This window comes from Staurois parvus, unplaced genomic scaffold (genome assembly GCF_062004578.1).
Source record: "Staurois parvus isolate SC_StPar_1 unplaced genomic scaffold, SC_StPar_1.0 ptg002244l, whole genome shotgun sequence".
Taxonomy (NCBI): Eukaryota; Metazoa; Chordata; class Amphibia; order Anura; family Ranidae; genus Staurois; species Staurois parvus.
The window spans coordinates 100,979-123,213 of NW_028320040.1; the positions used below are offsets into that span (position 1 = coordinate 100,979).

Consider the following 22,235-nt stretch of genomic DNA (forward strand, 5'->3'; position numbering starts at 1 on the left):
GTGGTGTGACATGCAGATGAGGATGATGCCCGAGGAGCGGATGAAGATGAGGCTCACATGTTGGGATAATTCTCCAGGCTGTAGGGAACAGGTTGGTCCAGATACTGGGATATCGGTGTAGAGAAAGCGGAACTCTTTTTGAAGGGAGTGTCCCGGCTCCGGATGTCAGATACCCCCTACATATGAGAAAACAGGACATGACTGTCTGGATGGGACTCGTCAGCGACACCCCCAGCCTGTCTGCTACATTAAATTACATCCAAAAGCAAAGAAAGTTGTGTGTTTAGTTTTGGGTGGAGAGGGATATTAATAGGGAAATCCTCAGACATTCCTCACCTGGTCAGGTGTCCCCATTGGAGGATTTTCCCTCTATGCCTGTTATGATGACAGAACAAAAATGTGGATTTCCCCCTCACTTCCTGTCATGGTGACAACGGGGCAATAGAGAGGCTCACTGTTCCCATCTCATCCACCCAAAAGTGTCAATTACATCATCAAGTCCAGTTGGTTGAGTGGAGGATCCTGATGTTACTGGGGGAAGGGGAGGGGGGGGGGGTCTCCCCATACAGACGCTGCCATCAACCGGTCACATGACACCAATGTCATGAATAAAATCTTACCGTGACACCACGCAGGTTCTCTGTCCAGAAGGTGACGGCCTGATCCGTACAATAATCGTGACTCTGAAATATATCAGATAGTCAGCTGAGGTCAACATTTTCAGAGACCCCATCCCCCATTCAATTCCTTCCCATCCACCATCCCACCCAATTCACATCTCATCTCATCCCATCCCCCATACAATCCCATCCAATCTGCCATCCCACCCAATTCACATCCCAACCTCCATCAATTCCCATCTGCCACCCCATCCTATCCACCATCCCTTCCCATCCACCATTCCATCCCATCCACCATGCTATCTGCCATCCCACCCTATCCACCATCCCTTCCCATCCACCATTCCATCCACCATCCCTTCCCATCCACCATTCCATCCCATCCACCATGCTATCCACCATCCCTTCCCATCCCATCCACATTCTATCCTATCTGCCATCCCATCCCCCATCCTATCCTCCGTTGCCATCCCATCGCATCCTATCCACCATTGCCATCCCCCATCCTATCCCCCATACCATCCCATCCAATGCCATTCCCCATCCTATCCCTCATCCCATCGCATCCTATCCACCATTGCCATCCCCCATCCCATCCAATGCCATCCCCCATCCCATCCTATCCCTCATCCCATCCCATCCTATCCCTCATCCCATCGCATCCTATCCACCATTGCCATCCCCCATCCCATCCTATCCCTCATCCCATCCCATCCTATCCCTCATCCCATCACATCCTATCCACCATTCCCATCCCATCCTATCCCTCATCCCATCCAATGCCATCCCCCATCCCATCCTATCCCTCATCCCATCGCATCCTATCCACTGTTGCCATCCCGTCCTATCCCCCATCCCATCCAATGCCATCCCCCATCCTATCCACTATCCCATCCCATCCAATGCCATCCCATTCCCCATCCTATCCACCACTGCCATCCCATCCAATGCCATCCCATCCCATCCCCCATCCTATCCACCATTGCCATCCCCCATCCCATCCACCTTCCTATCCAATGCCATCGCATCCTATCCACTGTTGCCATCCCATCCCATCCAATGCCATCCCCCATCCTATCCACCATCCCATCTTATCCAATGCCATCCCATTCCCCATCCTATCCACTATTGCCATCCCATCCCATGCCATCCCATCCCCCATCCTATCCACCATTGCCATCCCATCTCATCCAATGCCATCCCATTCCCCATCCTATCCACCATTACCATCCCATCTCATCCAATGCCATCCCCCATCCTATCCACTATCCCATCTCATCCAATGCCATCCCATTTCCCATTCTATCCACCATTGCCATCCCATCCCATCCCCCATCCTATCCACCATTGCCATCCCGTCCAATGCCATCCCACCCTCCATCCTATCCACCATTGCCATCCCATCCTCCATCCTATCCACCATTGCCATCCCATCCCATCCCCCATCCTATCCACCATTGCCATCCCGTCCAATGCCATCCCACCCTCCATCCTATCCACCATTGCCATCCCATCCTCCATCCTATCCACCATTGCCATCCCATCCCATCCTCCATCCTATCCACCATTGCCATCCCATCCCATCCCCCATCCTATCCACCATTGCCATCCCATCCAATGCCATCCCACCCTCCATCCTATCCACCATTGCCATCCCATCCTCCATCCTATCCACCATTGCCATCCCATCCTCCATCCTATCCACCATTGCCATCCCATCCTCCATCCTATCCACCATTGCCATCCCATCCCATCCTCCATCCTATCCACCATTGCCATCCCATCCCATCCCCCATCCTATCCACCATTGCCATCCCGTCCAATGCCATCCCACCCTCCATCCTATCCACCATTGCCATCCCATCCTCCATCCTATCCACCATTGCCATCCCATCCCATCCTCCATCCTATCCACCATTGCCATCCCATCCCATCCTCCATCCTATCCACCATTGCCATCCCCCATCCAATGCAATCCCATCCACCATTGCCATCCCATCCCATATCTCATCCTTGGGTGGTACCTTGGTGGGGAGTGGTGTCCGTGGTACAAAGCCACCAATGTGGAAATCTCTCTTAGTGGTGGACTCCATTCCCCCGACTTCCTCCACTGAAGATCTCGGAGCTTCAGAAACGTCCTGGCTGAGAACACAAAGAAAACCCCCAACAGTCCTATATACAGTGTGTGATGGAGTATATACCTTGTATACAGTGTGATGGAGTATATACCTCGTATACAGTGTGATGGAGTATATACCTTGTATACAGTGTGTGATGGAGTATATACCTTGTATACAGTGTGATGGAGTATATACCTCGTATACAGTGTGATGGAGTATATACCTTGTATACAGTGTGATGGAGTATATACCTTGTATACAGTGTGATGGAGTATATACCTCGTATACAGCGTGTGATGGAGTATATACCTTGTATACAGTGTGTGATGGAGTATATACCTTGTATACAGTGTGTGATGGAGTATATACCTTGTATACAGTGTGTGATGGAGTATATACCTCGTATACAGTGTGATGGAGTATATACCTTGTATACAGTGTGATGGAGTATATACCTTGTATACAGTGTGATGGAGTATATACCTTGTATACAGTGTGTGATGGAGTATATACCTTGTATACAGTGTGTGATGGAGTATATACCTTGTATACAGTGTGTGATGGAGTATATACCTTGTATACAGCGTGTGATGGAGTATATACCTCGTATACAGTGTGTGTGATGGAGTATATACCTTGTATACAGTGTGATGGAGTATATACCTTGTATACAGTGTGTGATGGAGTATATACCTCGTATACAGTGTGATGGAGTATATACCTTGTATACAGTGTGATGGAGTATATACCTTGTATACAGTGTGATGGAGTATATACCTTGTATACAGTGTGATGGAGTATATACCTTGTATACAGTGTGATGGAGTATATACCTTGTATACAGTGTGTGTGATGGAGTATATACCTTGTATACAGTGTGTGTGATGGAGTATATACCTTGTATACAGTGTGTGTGATGGAGTATATACCTTGTATACAGTGTGTGTGATGGAGTATATACCTTGTATACAGTGTGTGTGATGGAGTATATACCTCGTATACAGTGTGATGGAGTATATACCTCGTATACAGTGTGATGGAGTATATACCTTGTATACAGTGTGTGTGATGGAGTATATACCTTGTATACAGTGTGATGGAGTATATACCTTGTATACAGTGTGATGGAGTATATACCTTGTATACAGTGTGATGGAGTATATACCTTGTATACAGTGTGTGATGGAGTATATACCTTGTATACAGTGTGTGATGGAGTATATACCTCGTATACAGTGTGTGATGGAGTATATACCTTGTATACAGTGTGATGGAGTATATACCTTGTATACAGTGTGATGGAGTATATACCTTGTATACAGTGTGTGTGATGGAGTATATACCTTGTATACAGTGTGATGGAGTATATACCTTGTATACAGTGTGATGGAGTATATACCTTGTATACAGTGTGATGGAGTATATACCTCGTATACAGTGTGTGATGGAGTATATACCTTGTATACAGTGTGATGGAGTATATACCTTGTATACAGTGTGATGGAGTATATACCTTGTATACAGTGTGATGGAGTATATACCTTGTATACAGTGTGATGGAGTATATACCTTGTATACAGTGTGATGGAGTATATACCTTGTATACAGTGTGTGATGGAGTATATACCTTGTATACAGAGTGATGGAGTATATACCTCGTATACAGTGTGTGATGGAGTATATACCTTGTATACAGTGTGATGGAGTATATACCTTGTATACAGTGTGATGGAGTATATACCTTGTATACAGTGTGTGATGGAGTATATACCTTGTATACAGTGTGATGGAGTATATACCTTGTATACAGTGTGTGATGGAGTATATACCTTGTATACAGTGTGATGGAGTATATACCTTGTATACAGTGTGATGGAGTATATACCTTGTATACAGTGTGATGGAGTATATACCTTGTATACAGTGTGATGGAGTATATACCTTGTATACAGTGTGTGATGGAGTATATACCTCGTATACAGTGTGTGATGGAGTATATACCTTGTATACAGTGTGATGGAGTATATACCTTGTATACAGTGTGATGGAGTATATACCTTGTATACAGTGTGTGTGATGGAGTATATACCTTGTATACAGTGTGATGGAGTATATACCTTGTATACAGTGTGATGGAGTATATACCTTGTATACAGTGTGATGGAGTATATACCTTGTATACAGTGTGATGGAGTATATACCTTGTATACAGTGTGATGGAGTATATACCTTGTATACAGTGTGATGGAGTATATACCTTGTATACAGTGTGTGATGGAGTATATACCTTGTATACAGAGTGATGGAGTATATACCTCGTATACAGTGTGTGATGGAGTATATACCTTGTATACAGTGTGATGGAGTATATACCTTGTATACAGTGTGATGGAGTATATACCTTGTATACAGTGTGTGATGGAGTATATACCTTGTATACAGTGTGATGGAGTATATACCTTGTATACAGTGTGATGGAGTATATACCTTGTATACAGTGTGATGGAGTATATACCTCGTATACAGTGTGATGGAGTATATACCTTGTATACAGTGTGATGGAGTATATACCTTGTATACAGTGTGTGATGGAGTATATACCTTGTATACAGTGTGATGGAGTATATACCTCGTATACAGTGTGTGATGGAGTATATACCTTGTATACAGTGTGTGTGATGGAGTATATACCTTGTATACAGTGTGTGTGATGGAGTATATACCTTGTATACAGTGTGTGTGATGGAGTATATACCTCGTATACAGTGTGTGTGATGGAGTATATACCTCGTATACAGTGTGTGATGGAGTATATACCTTGTATACAGTGTGATGGAGTATATACCTTGTATACAGTGTGTGTGATGGAGTATATACCTTGTATACAGTGTGATGGAGTATATACCTTGTATACAGTGTGATGGAGTATATACCTCGTATACAGTGTGATGGAGTATATACCTTGTATACAGTGTGTGATGGAGTATATACCTTGTATACAGTGTGATGGAGTATATACCTCGTATACAGTGTGATGGAGTATATACCTTGTATACAGTGTGATGGAGTATATACCTTGTATACAGTGTGTGATGGAGTATATACCTTGTATACAGTGTGATGGAGTATATACCTTGTATACAGTGTGATGGAGTATATACCTTGTATACAGTGTGATGGAGTATATACCTCGTATACAGTGTGATGGAGTATATACCTTGTATACAGTGTGATGGAGTATATACCTTGTATACAGTGTGTGATGGAGTATATACCTTGTATACAGTGTGATGGAGTATATACCTTGTATACAGTGTGTGATGGAGTATATACCTCGTATACAGTGTGTGATGGAGTATATACCTTGTATACAGTGTGATGGAGTATATACCTTGTATACAGTGTGATGGAGTATATACCTTGTATACAGTGTGTGTGATGGAGTATATACCTTGTATACAGTGTGTGTGATGGAGTATATACCTCGTATACAGTGTGTGTGATGGAGTATATACCTCGTATACAGTGTGTGATGGAGTATATACCTTGTATACAGTGTGTGTGATGGAGTATATACCTTGTATACAGTGTGATGGAGTATATACCTTGTATACAGTGTGTGTGATGGAGTATATACCTTGTATACAGTGTGATGGAGTATATACCTTGTATACAGTGTGTGTGATGGAGTATATACCTTGTATACAGTGTGATGGAGTATATACCTTGTATACAGTGTGATGGAGTATATACCTTGTATACAGTGTGATGGAGTATATACCTTGTATACAGTGTGATGGAGTATATACCTTGTATACAGTGTGATGGAGTATATACCTTGTATACAGTGTGATGGAGTATATACCTCGTATACAGTGTGATGGAGTATATACCTTGTATACAGTGTGATGGAGTATATACCTTGTATACAGTGTGATGGAGTATATACCTTGTATACAGTGTGATGGAGTATATACCTCGTATACAGTGTGTGTGATGGAGTATATACCTTGTATACAGTGTGTGATGGAGTATATACCTTGTATACAGTGTGTGATGGAGTATATACCTTGTATACAGTGTGATGGAGTATATACCTTGTATACAGTGTGATGGAGTATATACCTTGTATACAGTGTGATGGAGTATATACCTTGTATACAGTATACAGATTTGCCGTCTATGGGGGTCAGGAAGACAGTCTGGGCCGAGTATACAATACAATGTGGGTACACCGGCTCCCCATCTTCGGGGGGAGGTAACAATGTGGCCCAGATGTGGAGCAGTCTGGGGGGGGGGCGCCCCGTCTCCTCTGACCCGCACATACAAAGAGCCGATTGTCCCAGTCCTGGCCAGTTAATGGGAAGCAGACCTGCAGGCTCCGCTCAGACGTTCCCGGAAGAGGGGGGTGCTGCACTTTCCACAAGCCCGGCTGGGGATGAGCTGTGCACAGTGTGGTCTGTCACATAGACATGGAGACCTATCAACCCTTCTCTGTGTGACAAAGAGGACCCCCCTCTGCAATACGGCCCCCCAGACCAGGGACCATCCAGTCCACGGAGTGTCTGCAACCACCATTGACCGCCCAGCCACCACCCACAGGGCTAGTCCTCTCACTGGGGGAACAACGGGCCAAGGACGGAAAAATTCCACCATGAATCAGAGACCACAGAAGAGCAGATAACCACCGACCAATCAACAGGAACCCCGGAATGACTGCAGTGATCTGACATCTATGGGGGTCCGACAGTCAGGGGGGGTCATATAGGGGAGGGGTGATCTGACGTCTATGGGGGTCACACAGTCAGGGGGGGTCATATAGGGGAGGGGTGATCTGACGTCTATGGGGGTCACACAGTCAGGGGGGGTCATATAGGGGAGGGGTGATCTGACGTCTATGGGGGTCACACAGACACAGTCAGGGGGGGTCATATAGGGGAGGGGTGATCTGAAGTCTATGGGGGTCACACAGACACAGTCGGGGGGGGGGTCATATAGGGGAGGGGTGATCTGATGTCTATGGGGGTCACACACAGTCAGGGGGGGTCATATAGGGGAGGGGTGATCTGACGTCTATGGGGGTCACACAGACACAGTCAGGGGGGGTCATATAGGGGAGGGGTGATCTGACGTCTATGGGGGGTCACACAGACACAGTCAGGGGGGGTCATATAGGGGAGGGGTGATCTGACGTCTATGGGGGTCACACAGACACAGTCAGGGGGGGTCATATAGGGGAGGGGTGATCTGACGTCTATGGGGGTCACACAGACACAGTCAGGGGGGGTCATATAGGGGAGGGGTGATCTGACGTCTATGGGGGTCACACAGACAGTCAGGGGGGGTCATATAGGGGAGGGGTGATCTGAAGTCTATGGGGGTCACACAGACACAGTCAGGGGGGGTCATATAGGGGAGGGGTGATCTGATGTCTATGGGGGTCACACACAGTCAGGGGGGGTCATATAGGGGAGGGGTGATCTGACGTCTATGGGGGTCACACACAGTCAGGGGGGGTCATATAGGGGAGGGGTGATCTGACGTCTATGGGGGTCACACAGACACAGTCAGGGGGGGTCATATAGGGGAGGGGTGATCTGACGTCTATGGGGGTCACACACAGTCAGGGGGGGTCATATAGGGGAGGGGTGATCTGATGTCTATGGGGGTCACACACAGTCAGGGGGGGTCATATAGGGGAGGGGTGATCTGACGTCTATGGGGGTCACACACAGTCAGGGGGGGTCATATAGGGGAGGGGTGATCTGACGTCTATGGGGGTCACACAGACACAGTCAGGGGGGGTCATATAGGGGAGGGGTGATCTGACGTCTATGGGGGTCACACAGACACAGTCAGGGGGGGTCATATAGGGGAGGGGTGATCTGAAGTCTATGGGGGTCACACAGACACAGTCAGGGGGGGTCATATAGGGGAGGGGTGATCTGACGTCTATGGGGGTCACACAGACACAGTCAGGGGGGGTCATATAGGGGAGGGGTGATCTGAAGTCTATGGGGGTCACACAGACACAGTCAGGGGGGGTCATATAGGGGAGGGGTGATCTGATGTCTATGGGGGTCACACACAGTCAGGGGGGGTCATATAGGGGAGGGGTGATCTGACGTCTATGGGGGTCACACACAGTCAGGGGGGGTCATATAGGGGAGGGGTGATCTGACGTCTATGGGGGTCACACAGACACAGTCAGGGGGGGTCATATAGGGGAGGGGTGATCTGACGTCTATGGGGGTCACACACAGTCAGGGGGGGTCATATAGGGGAGGGGTGATCTGATGTCTATGGGGGTCACACACAGTCAGGGGGGGTCATATAGGGGAGGGGTGATCTGACGTCTATGGGGGTCACACACAGTCAGGGGGGGTCATATAGGGGAGGGGTGATCTGACGTCTATGGGGGTCACACAGACACAGTCAGGGGGGGTCATATAGGGGAGGGGTGATCTGACGTCTATGGGGGTCACACAGACACAGTCAGGGGGGGTCATATAGGGGAGGGGTGATCTGAAGTCTATGGGGGTCACACAGACACAGTCAGGGGGGGTCATATAGGGGAGGGGTGATCTGACGTCTATGGGGGTCACACAGACACAGTCAGGGGGGGTCATATAGGGGAGGGGTGATCTGAAGTCTATGGGGGTCACACAGACACAGTCAGGGGGGGTCATATAGGGGAGGGGTGATCTGACGTCTATGGGGGTCACACAGACACAGTCAGGGGGGGTCATATAGGGGAGGGGTGATCTGACGTCTATGGGGGGTCACACAGACACAGTCAGGGGGGGTCATATAGGGGAGGGGTGATCTGACGTCTATGGGGGTCACACAGACACAGTCAGGGGGGGTCATATAGGTGAGGGGTGATCTGAAGTCTATGGGGGTCACACAGACACAGTCAGGGGGGGTCATATAGGGGAGGGGTGATCTGAAGTCTATGGGGGTCACACAGACACAGTCAGGGGGGGTCATATAGGGGAGGGGTGATCTGATGTCTATGGGGGTCACACACAGTCAGGGGGGGTCATATAGGGGAGGGGTGATCTGACGTCTATGGGGGTCACACAGACACAGTCAGGGGGGGTCATATAGGGGAGGGGTGATCTGAAGTCTATGGGGGTCACACAGACACAGTCAGGGGGGGTCATATAGGGGAGGGGTGATCTGAAGTCTATGGGGGTCACACAGACACAGTCAGGGGGGGTCATATAGGGGAGGGGTGATCTGATGTCTATGGGGGTCACACAGACACAGTCAGGGGGGGTCATATAGGGGAGGGGTGATCTGATGTCTATGGGGGTCACACAGACACAGTCAGGGGGGGTCATATAGGGGAGGGGTGATCTGATGTCTATGGGGGTCACACAGACACAGTCAGGGGGGGTCATATAGGGGAGGGGGGATCTGACGTCTATGGGGTCACACAGACACAGTCAGGGGGGGTCATATAGGGGAGGGGTGATCTGATGTCTATGGGGGTCACACACAGTCAGGGGGGGTCATATAGGGGAGGGGTGATCTGATGTCTATGGGGGTCACACAGACACAGTCAGGGGGGGTCATATAGGGGAGGGGTGATCTGATGTCTATGGGGGTCACACAGACACAGTCAGGGGGGGTCATATAGGGGAGGGGGGATCTGACGTCTATGGGGTCACACAGACACAGTCAGGGGGGGTCATATAGGGGAGGGGTGATCTGATGTCTATGGGGGTCACACACAGTCAGGGGGGGTCATATAGGGGAGGGGTGATCTGACGTCTATGGGGGTCACACAGACACAGTCAGGGGGGGTCATATAGGGGAGGGGTGATCTGACGTCTATGGGGGTCACACACAGTCAGGGGGGGTCATATAGGGGAGGGGTGATCTGAAGTCTATGGGGGTCACACAGACACAGTCAGGGGGGTTATATAGGGGAGGGGTGATCTGATGTCTATGGGGGTCACACAGACACAGTCAGGGGGGGTCATATAGGGGAGGGGGGATCTGACGTCTATGGGGTCACACAGACACAGTCAGGGGGGGTCATATAGGGGAGGGGTGATCTGATGTCTATGGGGGTCACACAGACACAGTCAGGGGGGGTCATACAGGGGAGGGGTGATCTGATGTCTATGGGGGTCACACAGACACAGTCAGGGGGGGTCATATAGGGGAGGGGTGATCTGAAGTCTATGGGGGTCACACAGACACAGTCAGGGGGGTCATATAGGGGAGGGGTGATCTGATGTCTATGGGGGTCACACAGACACAGTCAGGGGGGTCATACAGGGGAGGGGTGATCTGATGTCTATGGGGGTCAGGTCTCGGACGTTGCACCCCTCATTATCATACAGAGGGTTGTCCTCTATCTCTATGTAGTTGCATGGGGTGTGGGTGGGAACCTTCCCTCAGAGGGGTCTCCCTTTCTCCCATCTCTTTCCAGTTGACGTCAGGGTGGTCCCTGGTGTGTTTTCTCAGGCTGTCCATCAGTTGGTTAGTAAGGGGTCTTCTCTTCTTCAGTGGGGGTTCTTCATATCTGGTTGCTGTCTGGTCCCCCACAACAGGTGTTTCCTTCGGCACAGTGAGAGTCCACTCTGGGGTAGGTGTCCTGGGTTGGACTCCACTGGACACCGGTTTGATACTGCTGTGCCTTCCCCAGGGACTCCTTCCTACGTCTTCTGTGCTGGATGACACCAAGAGTCTCACACGGTTTTCTGAGAATGGGGTCCTCTCTGCTGGTAACCTCTGGTCAGGAAGGAGAAGTCCATGCCCTCTGGTGAACATTTGGCCCTGCAGTGCAGGTTGTTTGAGGAAGGTCAGCATATCACGGAGCTGTCAGCGGACAGAACACGGGTCCTCTGCCCCTGAAGAGATCCTCAGACCGGAACAGGAAATGTCTCTATGACTTTAGGGACCACTGTAGTGTAGGTCCTCTTCCTGGGCTGATCCACGTTTTGAGAAACATCCTTCAGGTGCTTTCCCGTTTTTCCTTCAACCAGGTGACTTTTCCTGCTGTACTGCCAAGGATCCCATTCCTCACTCCAAGCATGCTGATCCTTCATGAAATCTGGGAAAATTCCTGGATCTATGGCTGGAGGTCAGGGATAGGCAGGATTGGTCTTTTTCCCGATTCCTCAGCAGTAATTTCAGTGGTACCTACAGAGAGGATGCATCATCTTCATCGTTGGTTCTACCCGATGGTTTCCATCTCACCAGTCTGAGGCTTGGGTCTCAATCCCATCTCCTGTCCACCTTGTGGGGGTTCTTCCAAAGCACACTACCCTTCAGTCGTGTAATCAAATTCTTGAGTTCCTCGAGGAGTCGCGTCACGCTCCCTGAATGCTGTTGAGTTCTGTTCCTGGAGTTTCCCTGATAAGTCTCATTTAGTCCGCTTGGTTGTCTGGCCAGACAATCTCTTGACATGGAGTCCTCATTCAGTGACCCTTGGGGTCCGGGCTGTACCTCTTTGGGCCTTTCCTTCAGACTGGACAGTCTTCACTAGGACCTATTTTTTTTGTTTAGGTTCCCCTTGGGACCTGTTCCTCTAAGGGACTTGACTGCTCACCTTGTTGACCTGGTCAGATTGTAGATCACTTCCTCAGCAATTTGGAAAATCATGTTCCATTTTTATTGGGTTCTGGTGGATCGAATTGATTCAAGTTGATTGAAATTCACTGATTTAGGTCGGTGTTCCTGTGTGGAGTCATCCCCTTCCTTGGCGGAGTCATCCCCTTCCTTGGCGGAGTCATCCCCTTCCTTGGCGGAGTCATCCCCTTCCTTGGCGGAGTCATCCCCTTCCTTGGCGGAGTCATCCCCTTCCTTGGCGGAGTCATCCCCTTCCTTGGCGGAGTCATCCCCTTCCTTGGCGGAATCATCCCCTTCCTTGGCGGAGTCATCCCCTTCCTTGGCGGAGTCATCCCCTTCCTTGGCGGAGTCATCCCCTTCCTTGGCGGAGTCATCCCCTTCCTTGGCGGAGTCATCCCCCTCCTTGGCGGAGTCATCCCCTTCCTTGGCGGAGTCATCCCCTTCCTTGGCGGAGTCATCCCCTTCCTTGGCAACAACCTTTTCTTTCTTGGCCTGGAACCTCAGATTGATTCTCCATGTCCTCCCTCTGGTCAGGTTGGAAGGCTCTTCTGTCTGGTCGGGGACTGATTCGAGTGTTGAGCCCTCAGGTGTCCCTCGGTTACAGCCGGTCCCCAGGTCTGCTTTGGGCCCATTAGTGGTTGTCGGTGTGTTGTCACCCCTCAGCTGGAGGATTTATGAAGATCCCAGTCTTGGAATTCCTGCGTCCACCAATGGACCAGAAACAAAATGGCATTTCTGTGCGTAAATCCTTTTCTTGGAGTCCATTGAGGGGCACAAGTCCCTCCTCTCTGCTAGTCCCTCCCCTCTGCTAGTCCCTCCCCTCTGCTAGTCCCTCCCCTCTGCTAGTCCCTTTGTTACTGTTTTCCATCAGACCTGAGGCTGGGTGGGTAGAGGAGGGGTTCATATCCTCCTGTAGGGGGCAGTATAATCCATCAGTCTCTGAATTCCTGTGGCCCTCAATGGACTCCAACAAGAGGATTTTACTTCAAGTATTCTATATTAAATTCCCCCCCAAAGTGTAAATCCTGTTGGGGAACCCCCCCCCCTATATAGAGGGACCGGCACAGATATTTGGGGGACTCAGCCAAGCCAGGGCAGTGTGTATTACCAGATATATGTATGTGGTCAGGTAAAGAGACAGCCAATCAGAAGGCAGAGAAGCATACGGGGACCGCCCATACCTGAACTTGCTGTAGAGGAACTGCCGGATCATCTCCTCCCTCCGACCTGCCGAGAGACGCCACCAAGAGAGATCAACAAGAGTGCGGTCTGTGTGCAGATATAGTGTGCGGTCTGTGTGCGGTCTGTGTGTAGATATAGTGTACGGTCCCCTGTGTGCGGTCTGTGTGTAGATATAGTGTGCGGTCCCCTGTGTGCGGTCTGTGTGCAGATATAGTGTACAGTCCCCTGTGTGCGGTCTGTGTGCAGATATAGTGTACGGTCCCCTGTGTGCGGTCTGTGTGCAGATATAGTGTGCGGTCCCCTGTGTGCGGTCTGTGTGCAGATATAGTGTACAGTCCCCTGTGTGCGGTCTGTGTGCAGATATAGTGTGCGGTCCCCTGTGTGCGGTCTGTGTGCAGATATAGTGTACAGTCCCCTGTGTGCGGTCTGTGTGCAGATATAGTGTACAGTCCCCTGTGTGCGGTCTGTGTGCAGATATAGTGTGCGGTCTGTGTGCGGTCTGTGTGCAGATATAGTGTACAGTCCCCTGTGTGCGGTCTGTGTGTAGATATAGTGTGCGGTCCCCTGTGTGCGGTCTGTGTGCAGATATAGTGTACAGTCCCCTGTGTGCGGTCTGTGTGCAGATATAGTGTACGGTCCCCTGTGTGCGGTCTGTGTGCAGATATAGTGTGCGGTCCCCTGTGTGCGGTCTGTGTGCAGATATAGTGTACAGTCCCCTGTGTGCGGTCTGTGTGCAGATATAGTGTACAGTCCCCTGTGTGCGGTCTGTGTGCAGATATAGTGTACGGTCCCCTGTGTGCGGTCTGTGTGCAGATATAGTGTGCGGTCCCCTGTGTGCGGTCTGTGTGCGGTCTGTGTGCGGTCTGTGTGCGGTCTGTGTGCGGTCTGTGTGCGGTCTGTGTGCAGATATAGTGTACGGTCCCCTGTGTGCGGTCTGTGTGCAGATATAGTGTGCGGTCCCCTGTGTGCGGTCTGTGTGCAGATATAGTGTGCGGTCCCCTGTGTGCGGTCTGTGTGCGGTCTGTGTGCAGATATAGTGTGCGGTCCCCTGTGTGCGGTCTGTGTGCAGATATAGTGTACGGTCCCCTGTGTGCGGTCTGTGTGCAGATATAGTGTGCGGTCCCCTGTGTGCGGTCTGTGTGCAGATATAGTGTGCGGTCCCCTGTGTGCGGTCTGTGTGCAGATATAGTGTACGGTCCCCTGTGTGCGGTCTGTGTGCAGATATAGTGTGCGGTCCCCTGTGTGCGGTCTGTGTGCAGATATAGTGTACGGTCCCCTGTGTGCGGTCTGTGTGCGGTCTGTGTGCAGATATAGTGTACAGTCCCCTGTGTGCGGTCTGTGTGCAGATATAGTGTGCGGTCCCCTGTGTGCGGTCTGTGTGCAGATATAGTGTGCGGTCCCCTGTGTGCGGTCTGTGTGCAGATATAGTGTACAGTCCCCTGTGTGCGGTCTGTGTGCAGATATAGTGTGCGGTCCCCTGTGTGCGGTCTGTGTGCGGTCTGTGTGCAGATATAGTGTGCGGTCCCCTGTGTGCGGTCTGTGTGCAGATATAGTGTACGGTCCCCTGTGTGCGGTCTGTGTGCAGATATAGTGTGCGGTCCCCTGTGTGCGGTCTGTGTGCGGTCTGTATGCAGATATAGTGTACGGTCCCCTGTGTGCGGTCTGTGTGCAGATATAGTGTGCGGTCCCCTGTGTGCGGTCTGTGTGCGGTCTGTGTGCAGATATAGTGTACAGTCCCCTGTGTGCGGTCCGTGTGCGGTCTGTGTGCAGATATAGTGTACAGTCCCCTGTGTGCGGTCTGTGTGCAGATATAGTGTGCGGTCCCCTGTGTGCGGTCTGTGTGCAGATATAGTGTGCGGTCCCCTGTGTGCGGTCTGTGTGCAGATATAGTGTGCGGTCCCCTGTGTGCGGTCTGTGTGCGGTCTGTGTGCAGATATAGTGTGCGGTCCCCTGTGTGCGGTCTGTGTGCAGATATAGTGTGCGGTCTGTGTGCGGTCTGTGTGCAGATATAGTGTGCGGTCCCCTATGTGCGGTCTGTGTGCAGATATAGTGTACGGTCCCCTATGTGCGGTCTGTGTGCAGATATAGTGTGCGGTCCCCTGTGTGCGGTCTGTGTGCGGTCTGTGTGCAGATATAGTGTGCGGTCCCCTGTGTGCGGTCTGTGTGCAGATATAGTGTGCGGTCTGTGTGCGGTCTGTGTGCAGATATAGTGTGCGGTCCCCTATGTGCGGTCTGTGTGCAGATATAGTGTACGGTCCCCTGTGTGCGGTCTGTGTGCAGATATAGTGTGCGGTCCCCTGTGTGCGGTCTGTGTGCAGATATAGTGTACAGTCCCCTGTGTGCGGTCTGTGTGCAGATATAGTGTACAGTCCCCTGTGTGCGGTCTGTGTGCAGATATAGTGTACGGTCCCCTGTGTGTGGTCCATGTGCGGTCCGTGTGCGGCCTGTGTGCGGTCTGTGTGTAGATGTAGTGTACAGTCCTGTGTGCGGTCCGTGTGCGGTCTGTGTGCGGTCTGTGTGCGGTCTGTGTGCGGCCTGTGTGCGGTCTGTGTGCAGATATAGTGTACAGTCCCCTGTGTGCGGTCTGTGTGCGGTCTGTGTGCGGTCTGTGTGCGGTCTGTGTGCGGCCTGTGTGCGGTCTGTGTGCAGATATAGTGTACAGTCCCCTGTGTGCGGTCTGTGTGCGGTCCGTGTGCAGTCTGTGTGCAGATATAGTGTACAGTCCCCTGTGTGCGGTCCGTGTGCGGTCCGTGTGCGATCCGTGTGCGGTCCGTGTGCGATCCGTGTGCGGTCGGTTCCTGCTCACCTGTCTGGCGGGTGGGATCAGGGATCGGCTTGCGGTAGGAATCTTGGTGAGTAGTGGAATCGGTGATCTGCTCCAGCAGTTGTGTGGTCAGGATCCCGCGGTGTCCATGGCGATGGGCGTGTCCATCTCCAGTGAGGAGCACAGAGGGGGGGTCCCTGTCCAGGACTGCGGTGGCCCTCTAGAATTAAAGAAGAAATGATGATAAATTGGTGATGATGATGTCCCTCCCCCAATACGGCCGTCTGTGGTACCTGGATCCCGCCATCACCATATATATATATATATCTCCCTCTCCATGGTCCGGGCACCAGACCCCGCCCACCTACACCAGACCCCGCCCACCTACACCAGACCCCGCCCATCTACACCAGACCCCGCCCATCTACACCAGACCCCGCCCACCTACACCAGACCCCGCCCATCTACACCGCGTTCCAGAAGATTCTGCAGATGATATTTCCTCATTTCCCCCAATAATTGATGTAAATAAGTCGGCAGAATTCTCAGGTGACAACCAGAAGAGGACAATTCACATTTATTGCACGAACCTCCTAATGATAACAGGATTTGTGTTCCGGATTATTCCGCTCAGGAAGTTTCCAAACACTTTCTAGGTTGTAAAGAACTGAAAATTGTCATTTGTTGTGTTTGCAGCAAATTTACTGAAATCAGAAGCTCCAAAAGAGGATTTTCTTTCCGTTTGGTAGCCCAGTCCAGCCTTGTGTAGGTCTACCATCTTGTCCCTGACATCCTTGGACAGCTCTTTGGTCTTTGCCATGGTGGAGAGTTTGGAATCTGATGGTTTGATGGCTCCTGTGGACAGGTGTCTGTTATACAGGTAACACAATGAGATTAGCAGCACTCCCTTTAAGAGACTGCTTCTAATCTCAGCTTGTTACCTGTATGAAAGACACCTGGGAGCCAGAAATCCTGCTGAATGATAGGGGGATCAAATCCTTCTTTCCCTCATGAACATGCAGATCCGTCATCATTTGTTAGACGCATTTCTGCTGAATTTGTTGTTGTATTCTGTCTCTCAGTGTTACACCGAACATTCCATTGTTAGACCGATCGTTTCTGTGTGAGGGGCGAACATTCCATTGTTAGACCGATCATTTCTGTGTGAGGGGCGAACATTCCATTGTTAGACCGATCATTTCTGTGTGAGGGGCGAACATTCCATTGTTAGACCGATCGTTTCTGTGTGAGGGGCGGACATTCCATTGTTAGACCGATCATTTCTGTGTGAGGGGCGAACATTCCATTGTTAGACCGATCGTTTCTGTGTGAGGGGGAACATTCCATTGTTAGACCGATCATTTCTGTGTGAGGGGCGAACATTCCATTGTTAGACCGATCGTTTCTGTGTGAGGGGCGAACATTCCATTGTTAGACCGATAGTTTCTGTGTGAGGGGCCAACATTGCATTGTTAGACCGATCGTTTCTGTGTGAGGGGCGAACATTCCATTGTTAGACCGATCATTTCTGTGTGAGGGGCGAACATTCCATTGTTAGACCGATCGTTTCTGTGTGAGGGGCGAACATTCCATTGTTAGACCGATCGTTTCTGTGTGAGGGGGAACATTCCATTGTTAGACCGATCATTTCTGTGTGAGGGGCGAACATTCCATTGTTAGACCGATCGTTTCTGTGTGAGGGGCGAACATTCCATTGTTAGACCGATAGTTTCTGTGTGAGGGGCCAACATTGCATTGTTAGACCGATCGTTTCTGTGTGAGGGGCGAACATTCCATTGTTAGACCGATCATTTCTGTGTGAGGGGGAACATTCCATTGTTAGACCGATCGTTTCTGTGTGAGGGGCGAACATTCCATTGTTAGACCGATCATTTCTGTGTGAGGGGCGAACATTCCATTGTTAGACCGATCATTTCTGTGTGAGGGGCGAACGTTCCATTGTTAGACCGATCATTTCTGTGTGATGGGGAACATTCCATTGTTAGACCGATCATTTCTGTGTGAGGGGTGAACATTCCATTGTTAGACCGATCGTTTCTGTGTGAGGGGCGAACATTCCATTGTTAGACCGATCGTGTCTGTGTGAGGGGCGAACAGTCCATTGTTAGACCGATCATTTCTATGTGAGGGGCGAACATTCCATTGTTAGACCGATCATTTCTATGTGAGGGGCGAACATTCCATTGTTAGACCGATCATTTCTGTGTGAGGGGCCAACATTCCATTGTTAGACCGATCATTTCTGTGCGAGGGGCGAACATTCCATTGTTAGACCGATCGTTTCTGTGCGAGGGGCGAACATTCCATTGTTAGACCGATCGTTTCTGTGCGAGGGGCGAACATTCCATTGTTAGACCGATCGTTTCTGTGTGAGGGGCGAACGTTCACCATCAGCAGGGGAGCAAATACACATTTCCTGCACTGTATATGTACCCGGGTCCATATGTCCATGTACCTTATCGCTGTTCATAAACATATGTACCCTGGTCCGTGTGCCCAGGTATTGTATGACCATTCACATGTATGTATCCGATTCATAAGACTCTACACGTGTCCTCAGAAAACCCTCCTCTCCATTGAAAGGTGCTACCCATGGGACTTCCTCATCACATGTTACAGGGGACCTTCCATTTTCACTAAAAACATGACATCAAGACTCCACTCTGGTCCTCAGGAGGTCTTCTTCTTCCCTATTGGACAGTGTTACCCATGTGACCAAATATGAAGACTCCACTCTGGTCCTCAGGAGGCCTTCTTCCTATTGGACAGGCTACCCATGTGATCAAATTTGAAGACTGTACACTAGTCCTCGGGAGACCTTCTTCCCTACTGGACGGGGCAACCCATGTGACCAAGGATGAAGATTCTACTCAGGTCCTCAAATACCTTTCCTTTTGGATGGGGCTACCCATGTGACCAAATATGAAAACCTGGTCCTCAGGAGACCTTCTGCCCTATTAGACAGGACTACCCATGTGACCAAATATGAAAACCTGGTCCTCAGGAGACCTTCTGCCCTATTAGACAGGACTACCCATGTGACCAAATATGAAAACCTGGTCCTCAGGAGACCTTCTGCCCTATTAGACAGGACTACCCATGTGACCAAATATGAAAACCTGGTCCTCAGGAGACCTTCTGCCCTATTAGACAGGACTACCCATGTGACCAAATATGAAAACCTGGTCCTCAGGAGACCTTCTGCCCTATTAGACAGGACTACCCATGTGACCAAATATGAAAACCTGGTCCTCAGGAGACCTTCTGCCCTATTAGACAGGACTACCCATGTGACCAAATATAAAGACTCTACACAGGTTCTCAGGAGATCCTCTTCCCTACTGGACAGGGCCACCCATGTGACCAAATATAAAGACTCTACACAGGTTCTTAGGAGATCCTCTTCCCTATTGGACAGGCTACCCATGTGACCACATATGAGGACTCTTCACAGATCCTGAGCAGACCTTCCCTATTGGACAGGACTACCCATGTGACCACATATGAGGACTCTTCACAGATCCTGAGCAGACCTTCCCTATTGGACAGGACTACCCATGTGACCAAAGATGAAGATTCTACGCAGGTCCTCAGAAGCCCTACTTCCCTATTGGATGGGGTTACCCATGTGACCAAATATGAAGACTCCACCCTGATCTTCAGGAGACCCTCCTCGCTATGTGACTAAGTAAGAAGATTCTATGCAGGTCCTCAGAAGACCTACTTCCCTATTGGATAGGGTTACCCATGTGACCAAATATGAACATTCCACCAGGTCCTCAGGAAACCCTCCTCCCCAATGGAAGGTGCTACCCATGTGACCAAATATGAACATTCCACCAGGTCCTCAGGAAACCCTCCTCCCCAATGGAAGGTGCTACCCATGTGACCAAACATGAACATTCCACCAGGTCCTCAGGAAACCCTCCTCCCCAATGGAAGGTGCTACCCATGTGACCAAACATGAACATTCCACCAGGTCCTCAAGAAACCCTCCTCCCCAATGGAAGGTGCTACCCATGTGACCAAATCTGAACATTCCACCAGGTCCTCAGGAAACCCTCCTCCCCAATGGAAGGTGCTACCCATGTGACCAAACATGAACATTCCACCAGGTCCTCAAGAAACCCTCCTCCCCAATGGAAGGTGCTACCCATGTGACCAAACATGAACATTCCACCAGGTCCTCAGGAAACCCTCCTCCCCAATGGAAGGTGCTACCCATGTGACCAAACATGAACATTCCACAAGGTCCTCAGGAAACCCTCCTCCCCAATGGAAGGTGCTACCCATGTGACCAAATATGAACATTCCACCAGGTCCTCAGGAAACCCTCCTCCCCAATGGAAGGTGCTACCCATGTGACCAAATATGAACATTCCACCAGGTCCTCAGGAAACCCTCCTCCCCAATGGAAGGTGCTACCCATGTGACCAAATATGAACATTCCACCAGGTCCTACTTCCTGATCGCATGTCACCGAGGACCTTCAACTTCCACCAAAAAATTTGACTAAAATATGAAGACTCCACCCTGGTCCTCAGGAGACCTTCTTCCCTATTGGACGGGGCTACTCTCGTGACCAAATATGCAGACTCTATACAGGTCCTCATGAGACCTTCTTTTCTATTGGACAGGACTACCCATGTGACCAAACATGAAGATGCGTCTCAAGTCCTCAGGACATCTCCTCTGTTGGGTGGTGTTACCCGGGTGATCTCCTCATCCTTCTACGGAGATAGTCATTTAAGTGCTGCAACTAAATGGCGCCATTTGTAGCCTTGACTGGCGCCAATCACTACCAAAGGTAACTAGGTTTGGAGAGTAAGGAACTGTGAGGGTCAAGGTCAAAGGTCAGGGTCCAGGGAAATCCCCTCTCAGTTGTCACCGCAGCAGGTGTCCAATCAGCTGTTAAAGAAAAGATTTCCAATCACTTAGTAAGTGGGGACACCAATACACAAATGGGGACTTCCTCCATTGGGGACACTTACCTCCTCCACCCAGTTACTGAGGAGACAAGGACTCCGAGAGATGGCTGTGCGCTCCTCCACCGCCTCTCTGCGCTCCTCCACCGCCTCTCTGCGCTCCTCCACCGCCTCTCTGCGCTCCTCCACCGCCTCTGTGCGCTCCATACTTCACCTGGAGAGGGACATAAACATCGGCTGTCACCCTGTGTGAGGACATTCACCTATGTCTGACACAGTTGTCACCAGAACAGGAAGTGCCAGGAAAGGACAGCTCTAATACTGCACGGGGCACCGTCCGGCCCACCTCCTCACGGGAACCAATCAGCGTCCAGGATTTATTGTGAAAACTTCATGGAACAAGAAGAAACTAGAAGCTGATTGGCTGCCGTGCCGAGGGGGGGATTCTGAGCTGTCGTGTCAGCATACCCCCCCCCTGCAAACAATGAGAACACCGAACCAGGGGCGGACTGACCATTTGGGAACTCGGCACTGCCCGAGGGCCCGGCGTCAGTAGGGGGCCCCATGAGATGCCCCTTGGTACGTTTTCATAGTTTTTTTTGGGTGTGGGCGAGGACACAGGGGCCCCATGATCCCCTATTGCCCGGGGGCCCCATGAGTTGTCAGTCCGCCCCTGCACCGAACCCCTTCCCCCATCACCGACCTCCTCCTCCGGTCTCCGCACTCACCGGGAGATCTCCATGGAGACCGACATACACATCACCACAGCGACCGGGGGCGGGGCTTCCTCTACAGCCAATCACCGCCCCCAACCACCATACCTGGAATCACATGACCCCCGCAGGGTGCCGGAGAGCGGAGGAGGGGGAGGAGACTAGGTGACGTCACCGCCACTACTACACTGTGTACTCACACCAACACTGGGAGCATGCTGATCTATACTCACCTCATATATCCTCCCCCTCTGACGTCATCCTGAAATATGGGCAGTCAGCTCCCTCCACAAATCATAGAG

The 22,235-nt window shown here is 50.6% G+C and overlaps 1 protein-coding gene across 3 annotated transcripts; it reads right to left on the reverse strand.

The window, feature by feature from the left end:
* Window positions 1-37: 37 nt before the first annotated feature.
* Window positions 38-22,076, reverse strand: SPAG8 (sperm associated antigen 8). 3 transcript variants are annotated; one of them, XM_089665568.1, is made up of 7 exons: window positions 21,949-22,076; window positions 21,287-21,434; window positions 16,317-16,494; window positions 13,510-13,555; window positions 2,645-2,762; window positions 621-683; window positions 38-176 (listed from the first exon to the last, which is right to left on the reverse strand). In XM_089665568.1, exons 2-7 carry the CDS (start codon window positions 21,425-21,427, stop codon window positions 54-56), a joined length of 669 nt encoding a protein of 222 aa, XP_089521694.1. In that variant the 5' UTR covers window positions 21,428-21,434; window positions 21,949-22,076; the 3' UTR covers window positions 38-53. The 3 variants fall into 3 exon arrangements, with proteins under 3 accessions (XP_089521694.1, XP_089521696.1, XP_089521695.1); XM_089665570.1 differs by lacking the exon at window positions 21,949-22,076 and adding an exon at window positions 21,924-21,944; XM_089665569.1 differs by lacking the exon at window positions 21,949-22,076 and adding an exon at window positions 21,735-21,870.
* Window positions 22,077-22,235: the final 159 nt, after the last annotated feature.

Excerpts from the sequence above, each read along its gene's own strand:
- SPAG8 (XM_089665568.1), bottom strand. The coding sequence starts at position 21,427 with ATGGAGCGCACAGAGGCGGTGGAGGAGCGCAGAGAGGCGGTGGAGGAG. Across the intron at positions 2,763-13,509 it reads TTCCTCTACAGCAAGTTCAG|CCAGGACGTTTCTGAAGCTC; the intron begins GTATGGGCGGTC and ends TTGTGTTCTCAG. Across the intron at positions 177-620 it reads AGAACCTGCGTGGTGTCACG|GGGGTATCTGACATCCGGAG; the intron begins GTAAGATTTTAT and ends TCTCATATGTAG.